Here is an 8,168-nt window from a genome sequence, read left to right as displayed (position 1 = left end):
TATATATCCCCGACGATTTCTTTGCAGGGTTCACTTGTCATTGGGATTGTATTTCTCGACTAAGGTGATCTCAAACGATAGACTACGACTTTACGAGACACGGTCATGCCTATGTAACTATATATATCCATGTATCTATTTATAGAATGTGACAACGATTCAGCACGTGATGCCGTATCGCAGTGGGAGCATAAAGGCCGATTCAAAAGGGATGTGTGGAGCTAGCATGCCGAGGGCACTTGTCATCTGTGTGGTCTGCAAAGGTTGTGTTGTCCACACCTGACATGCTCAATAAAGTCGGTGCAGAAGCAAGTCATACAATGACGACCTGCTTAGCCCAACAATGGATAAGCAAATCTTCAGATACCGTAGCGTCCCTATTGTACCACTGAGCGGAGCCTCTCCGCCAGTGGATAGTTATAAAAGCATATCCGCTTGACAACACCTGCACTGCGTGATAGCCGCATGTGTGCGATCGATTGTTTGTATTAGAGTTCGGGATAAGCCTACATGTACTGCCATGCAGCCCCGATAGGCGGCCTTTGGATCTGATATTTGTCACATTAGTAGCATTCCAATAATAAATTGTCAGGATATCGGATTTTGGAGAGACATATTATTAAATAGTTGGATGTGGAAAAACTAGTCGTCACACTAGTGGTCGTTGGGCGAACTAGTTGTCAAACAACGGGCATAGAGATACAGTCATCATTTAGGAATTCAAACCTAGAAGTGTAGAAATGCGTGCACCGCATTGTACCGGTCCAGCATACTACACACCCGCCCAATAAACACAACCTAGAAGTATGAAAATGGGTTCACCGCATTGGATCGTTTCAGCAGATTACAAAACTGATCAGCAGACCATAAAACTGATCCAAGCCATCGGAATAGAATCGACAACAGAATAGCTTGCACGTTGTTTCAAACGACATAGTACAAGTTGTATCATTTATGCCCACCGCATTGCACTGGCTCAGAAGGCCGTGATGATCCTGCATCCGACCTGTCCTTAAGGTCCAGAAAAAAATTGTCCCTCCACTTCGATCATATGGGTTGAAGGGTAAGATATCGAATTGGCCGTATTGCTGCAGTAAACTTTCAGACAGAGCTACATGAAACAAGATTTCCGTGTCAAATGACGTGGATTACAACAAGACAGCACATACACACACTCGCATACTTCATTCGTAAACAAAACTCTTACTTAAAAATGAAAAATATTTGCTAGTGCATGACAGATGTTGGTCGCAAAAACGTAGCACGAGGGTCGAAATTCAGATTCCACAGGCAAGAACATCACCATGCAGTTTATTTGTGATATCCAAACTCCATATTGAGGTAGAGCAACTAAGGACTCCGACTTGACACTGTAGGTATGCCGCGTATTTGCAACGTGCATCAATGCGCTCCATCCCAGGATATACACACACATCTGTACTCCACATGTTTACTAAAACCTTTTTTACATTTCTCAAGTGGATCCCTGGATCATCCGCTCGGTATGCGTTTTCATGTGCCGGGTCAAATTAGTGCTCTGGGCGAAGCGCTTACCACATCCAGGCACATTACACGGAAAGGGGCGTTCACCTGTATGTGTCCTTTTGTGATGCTCAAGTCCACTACGGTCACCAAAGCGTTTGTCGCAATCACGCCACACACAAATAAACGGCTTCTCACCCGTGTGTATCTTCCAGTGTGTCCCAAGACTACTACTTTGGGCGAATGCCTTGGTGCACCCATCCCACTGACACTTGTAGGGCCGTTCACCAGTGTGTGTGCGCATGTGATCCACTAAACTGTTCATGCGTGCAAATGCCTTATCACAGCCCTCCCAAGTACAATCAAATGGTCGTTCACCTGTGTGTGTTCGTAGGTGGTGTTCGCGACTACTACTGCGTGCAAAGCTTTTGTCACAGCCTTCCCATGTGCATCTATATGGCTTCTCTCCAGTGTGTGTGCGGTTGTGCGTAGCCATATGACTTGCTTGAGCAAATTGATGACCACATCCTTTAAACGCACACCGATAGGGCTTTTCGCCAGTGTGTGTCCGCATGTGAGCCAGAAGCTTGGTATTTCGATCGAAGTATTTACCACAGCCCATCCAGGTACATGCAAAGTGTTTGGTACACGTGTGAATGCGATGGTGTGTGAGGTACGAATGGCGTGTCTTAAAAACTTTGGGACACCCATCCCAGTCACACACCTCGGTACGATCGCCCGTATGCAGTCTCTCGTGTATACCAAAGTCCACTTTATCCAGGAACCTCTTACTACAGTCATCTCTGGGACAAACCATAACATCTGGATTATCTCCCTCGGGTATCTGAGCGGGTGCTTCGAGCGACACCTTTACCACCACTCCAGCCAGCTTCTTTTTGGTACGTTCTTGTATCTGGGGATTCGGATCCACCTTTACCATCCTGGCCGTCTTATCCTTGCGTTTGGGTATCATCTCTGCAGTGGTTGGCATCCATATAGGTATATCTCGTTCGTGTACAAACGTTCCTGGGACGCGTCTAGGGGGTCGTCTGGGGTATTGCTCACCCGTCGTTTCGTTGATTGTGGGTGGGAGCGCCTGAGTGCCCCTAGGTCTGCTCAGCGTCGCCGCTTTCATTGCCGCCAGAGCCGCGTGATCAATCTTCACCTTCTTGTACTTGGGCGCAGACTTCTCTACAATAACCACTGTCTGCTGAACAGGTTTGGGTTTCGTCACACAGGCGCGTTTCGGCCTGTTGGCAGGTGTGGGTGCCACTATCACCAATGCCTTCGAGTTCGCAATCTCCGCATCAGCGTGCACGCCTGTGGTTGTAAAACTCAAGGCGGCATTGGATTCCACTCTAGTTTCGTTCAAACTGTCAGCATTCTCAGAGTCGGATGTAGTGTTATTCGGCTGAGCGGTGGTAGTAGCAACGGTTGTGGTTGTAATAGCCACTCGGCTATTCTTATATACCTTTTTATCTCCACTCTTATTCCCCGCAACACCTTTTCCTTTGCCTTTCTCCTTCATACCATCCTCAGTGTCCGCTGCTTCATCCAAACCCAGGTCCAAGTCTGGTAGTTCACTATTGATACCTGATACACTCAGGTTAAAGTCCATGTACTGTGGTGGCTCAACTACCAACGCATCATCCATGTCCACATCCTCTTCGTACGTAGTAAGAGCATTCAAAGTCCTATCCTCTGCATTCTTCTCAACTGTACTAGGCCCCTCTATACCAGCAGTTATTTCAGTATTGCCCTTATTCGGGCTCCCCGCAGCCACACTACTACTCCCACTCCCACTATCAGTATCTCCAGTCGCTTCACCGACTTGCTCGCCCGGGACGAGAGTGCTGAAAGCACTCGAACCATACTTGAGCAGTGATGACAACTTGGTACCAAAGCTCGTAGACACGGATGTAGCCACGTCCGTTAAAATCGGACCCGACTTTTTGCTTGAACTTGTGGGCACTATCTGGGTCTCCCGTAATTCCATGCCCTCACCGTTTGCGGTCTTGCCCGCAGTCTTTTTTGCCGGACTCACAGTATCACTTACCGCTTCCTCACTCACAGTTTCGTTCTTATCTCCAGAGTCCCCTACTGACTCATGAGTTCGTGTACTACCCGGTGCATTTAAAATAGACCCTGGCTCACCTCTTACCGGTATCTTCTTCTTCGTACCTACAGGAGATATCTTACCTGGACACGATTCTGTGTCCTTGGCTGAAGTTGGCTTGTTACTGCCTGTGTTTGTTGTGGGGTTGTTTGTCTTAACTGCTGTGGTTGCCCCGGGTCTACTTACAGTCAGAGAGGCTATGCCGTTCTCATTGTCCATTGAACATGTCGTCTGATGTTCTCCAATTGTCCAGTCAGACTCCTGTGGAGTGTATATTGTGCCATATGAAGAATATGAGCAAAGGGCTGATTTCTGCACTACCACTATCTTAAGAATATGAGTGATGCAAATATTTCTACATCACTACTATCATTGTGGCATTTATCATTGGTAGAACAGATGGATATACAGTTGGAATGCGAAGTTGCTCATGTAGTTTGACATGCTCCCATTGCCCTGTCGGACCCCTATGTAGTGCCTATCGTACTACCTGCACGCAATGGGCCAGGTACTGAATATACTACCCTCGAGCCGATCTCATTCCTAATATGATAGATAGGTGTACTGTTATACAGGCGTTTCCCCGAGTGATAGTTTAGATGGGTCACCACTGGGGCACGAAATACAAGTCGGCAGACTGTTGCCATCAGAAATGTCAGTGGCCTGATTTTCGAGCTCAATTACAACGCTCAAACACGTGTCACAAATTTATACACTTAGCGCATTATACGAGTGCTGCCGACGTATCGCACAATATATCCTCCAAGCTTGATAAAGGCATTGCGCGAGATCAACTAAAATATTTCCGAAAGGATTGAACGAGAAATACTATGACATTCCAAAAGCGAAACAGATACTATCTACGCGGGAGCCTTTAATGGAAAGACTGTGAAAGACAAGACGCCTAACTGGTGTGTGATTGAGGTTTTAAATCGCTCACAGATACTCAATATAGCATGTGCACGATCGTCACAACGCTACAGAATATCCTGTTGAACCGAATGCGATAGCTGCTGAATCGGTAGGCCTCAGGGAACACTGAACATATACTTACATTGTGCATGTCCAATGTACCTGACAGTCCACAGAACAGAAGAACCGCGTCAGGCAAGAGCACACACGCTCGGCGGGCTTCTCACATACATTACACAACATAGTCTGTACGTACACTTGTACGTATGTGAGTATGGCACTACTTCCAATGCTGTAGTATGTATACCCAACTATTTAAATATATTGGTTACTGAATATTCGAATAGAACTCACACGATAGAACTTTTGAACTTTTGAACTTTTTGAACGGCTTGTTTGGACTTTCGAATTTTAAGCACAGGTGAAAAGGCGTGTGGCCGATATTGTATAAATAGATGTTCGATACTCTATTATATCCCTTCATTCTCTAAAAATAGAATAGCTTTTTTTTTGCTGGCTGGCTTTTTATAATCAACAACAAAAAGCGGAAGGGAGAAGGGAGAAGGGCAGAAATCTAAATAGGCAGTTTTTTTTTTTGAATATTTAGAGAAAACCGTTTTTTTTTATATAAAACAACAATTAAATTTTTGGCACAGTTGGTTCATAGCATAGCCTTCTTTTTTTTCCAAACAAACATTCATAGCCTCCTTTTTGTTTTTTTTAAACAAACAAAATGTGTACATATAAAGAAATTGAAATCAAACAATATGTATTTTCAGTTTGTTTTTAAAAAGATATATTCAAAGTTTGATCCCCCCTAAAATATTTAGTTCTTTTCTACAAGACCAGAACGAAATAATATGTATATATATATGGTGCAGTCGGATATAGATCACCTTACTTCAAACCCAGACTTTGGCAGTGAACCCTATCGAGGAGTTAGATAGCGGAAACGGCTTGTACTGACCTGCTCTTGAAAATCACCCGGACACTTTTTCGAGAAAAAAAATGGTTGGTTCGAGCTTCACCAAAACCAAAAATTCGAAAAATTGGCCGTTTTGGATATATGCTGTGTATATATAGACTATTTGGGTCGATATCAGTCACTTTTAGGGTCGATTATGGCACAATTTAATGCCCCGAAAACCCTGACAAATATCCAAGAGTCTCCATTGACATGTTTTGTCACTCACAAAGTTAGAGAACACTAATATGAGAAGTAGCCGTACTATTACTATGCTATATGTGTAATGTATGCACACCTGTAATTGGTAGCTTCTGTTGTGATAAGCATGTCGAACAGGTCAAGGCACTTGAGTGGTGGCCGGGTGAAGAGACAAAATTTAGAAGACAGACAAACGAACAAGTTTACTGCAGTTATACAAGATGATGAATTTGAACCTGATGAAATAGAGTTGATTAAATGGGGATAGTAATTTTGATAGGGAACAAACTTTCGTGGATGTTTTACTAGATTACTATATGATGGGAAGTATTTGAACAAACGATGGGAGGATGTCTATACAAGTGCGTCAGCAAGGACAGACAGAAGAAAGAGATTGAAAGCAAAGAAGATCTGATTAGGAACCGATGGTATAATCATGAAGTCTTTCTTCAGTATGAACCCTAAGGTAATAAACCCTAAACCCTCAACCCTAATACTCTATGTGACGTCAAGTGGTCCCCCTGTGTTAAACCCACGACATAAATGTGTTCAAACTTTGCAGTCGTATCCTTAGAGAGTGCCTTCTCTTCACATTCCCTGCGTATATGTTTCTTTTAGAAGGTTATGGCGTATAGCTCGGTTGATACTCGTTAAAGCGTTTTCTTTAGAGTATTTCAATGTTTTGGCCGCCGACAGTCAACAATCTAAATATTGGCCACCACATGGTCGGATATTTGGCCCCATCAAAATGGTCGATTTTTTTATTACGGCAATGGCTTCCTTTACACAATCCTAATCACACTGGATATTTTGTTTTTGAAAATTCCAATTTTTTGACGTAAAAAAATTATATAAAAATAAAGGACCAAGTAGAGTGATCTATATCTGACTGCACCATATACAAAAAAAATATGGCCCTAAGCCGGGCCTAAGGTTGTCGCCATCATGTGGGTGCATATTCGGAGCCAAAGGATCAGTGTTCAAAACATATATTCTAGGACCCCGTCTTTTGACCCAAATAAACGTTCTAAAGTGTATATATCCTAAACCCTAAAAAATAAAAAATAGACCCCTCACTCCACTCAGTCTCACCAGACTCACCCTGTGTGTGAAAAAAAAACAGTTTTTAGCTGTGTTCTGGTCAGTGTCATATTGTTTTTTAAAAAAAACAAAAACAAATTGATCAGTTCACCCCTCGTGGCCTCCTCCCCTCCTGACACTCTATTGTGATGTCGGATACAACAAAAAGTAACCGTTTAAAAATGTCAGTGAATAGATATTCTTCATGCTGGCTGTCAATGGGAGAAGAGTCAGAGGACTCGGAGGATATCGAGAAATTGGGAGTACCTTGACTCCCTTTACCCCTATACGAGATTTTTGTCGGCATGTCGCGGGGGGGCCTGCCGGACTGGGCCAGGGGTCACACTGGTGCAGTGGTGCTGTGGTGGTGGGCCGATTGTGGGACAGGAGTGTGGGTCCGTTGTAATTTAAAAAAAAGAAAACTATTCTGTATTCCTATTTCCTCAGGGCTCACGCGGTCATGCCGTCAGTATTTTACTGTATTTACTATGCATTTACATATTTGCATTTTTGTTTTTATTGTAAAACATACAGAGGTTAAAATTTTAAAAAGCAGCGTGTACGTAGTCACGTATGTATGTACAATAAGTTATAAATTCAATAATATAAATATGTATAGATTTACGTATATATATACGACAATACCTGTGTATTTAAAGGCGGGCTATGAATAAATAGACATAAATACACGATATACGCCGAGAAGCATGACAATAGCACACTTCAAAAAAAAGAATTGTCACGTAATTACTTGTCAGCAATCCACAGTCATAACTGTTGATGTTGACAAACACACCTTTAATCATCGTGCACTATAAGTACGCTACACACTAGTGACTGAAGTATTCAATCGTGTTACCTTTTCCGGTGCAATCCCGCATACTTTATTTATCACTCTCTTGTTTAGCCACCTAATACGAGATAAAACTTAATATAAACACGCCGTTCATCACAGACATACATCTATACGTACTCATCATGGATAGTCTTGCTTGGATCTACGATTTCATAATGTCGCTACCCTGTGTTCAGGAAGTTGCGCTGGCCACAGCTTTCTGGTTCTTCCACCAACACATCGTCATGTACAGTATGCGAAGACTGTCCGCCACGTATGCTGTGGTGTGTGGAATCTTACCGTTCACCTGTATTTGCCATTCTCATTTCCACGGATGTATTTATGTCTTGTAAGTTGTTAGCAATGCCTTGAAAGATACTCTGACGCATCCACTTGTTAATTGAAAGAATTGCCATACCCTTAAAACAACTATTCAGAGTCTATACACAAAATATGTTGATCATGCCGTGGCTACAACATTTCGTATCGATATGTGCAGTCATACACTATTATTCTATATCCATATCTCTATCTAATTATATAAACACACATATATTTATATATATATATATATATTA

The 8,168-nt window shown here is 42.9% G+C and overlaps 3 protein-coding genes across 4 annotated transcripts in view; 2 read left to right on the top strand and 1 right to left on the bottom strand.

The window, feature by feature from the left end:
- Positions 1-600, top strand: part of SARC_08927 (hypothetical protein) — a gene marked incomplete at its 5' end in the record, with an annotated part of 4,111 nt that extends 3,511 nt beyond the window's left edge. Inside the window, one exon of the mRNA XM_014297081.1 lies at positions 146-600. Coding sequence (XP_014152556.1) covers positions 146-225 — 80 coding nt within the window. The remainder of the gene's footprint in view (positions 1-145) is intronic.
- A 709-nt stretch (positions 601-1,309) lies between these two features.
- On the bottom strand, positions 1,310-4,791 carry SARC_08926 (the record flags this gene model as incomplete). 2 transcript variants are annotated; one of them, XM_014297079.1, is made up of 2 exons in its annotated part: positions 4,653-4,791; positions 1,310-3,859 (listed from the first exon to the last, which is right to left on the bottom strand). In XM_014297079.1, the coding sequence occupies exons 1-2, from the start codon at positions 4,659-4,661 to the stop codon at positions 1,475-1,477; spliced, it is 2,394 nt and encodes a 797-aa protein (XP_014152554.1). In that variant the 5' UTR covers positions 4,662-4,791. The 2 variants fall into 2 exon arrangements, with proteins under 2 accessions (XP_014152554.1, XP_014152555.1); XM_014297080.1 differs by having other exon boundaries at positions 1,475-3,859; positions 4,673-4,785.
- Positions 4,792-7,400: 2,609 nt separating this feature from the next.
- SARC_08925 (hypothetical protein) overlaps positions 7,401-8,168 on the top strand; it is a 4,345-nt gene continuing 3,577 nt past the window's right edge. Inside the window, exon 1 of the mRNA XM_014297078.1 lies at positions 7,401-7,874. Within this exon, the coding sequence (XP_014152553.1) occupies positions 7,734-7,874 (141 nt within the window). The 5' untranslated portion in view covers positions 7,401-7,733. The remainder of the gene's footprint in view (positions 7,875-8,168) is intronic.

Source organism: Sphaeroforma arctica (assembly GCF_001186125.1).
Source record: "Sphaeroforma arctica JP610 unplaced genomic scaffold supercont1.853, whole genome shotgun sequence".
Lineage (NCBI taxonomy): Eukaryota > Ichthyosporea > Ichthyophonida > Sphaeroforma > Sphaeroforma arctica.
This window is presented reverse-complemented; position numbering and strand designations above follow the sequence as displayed.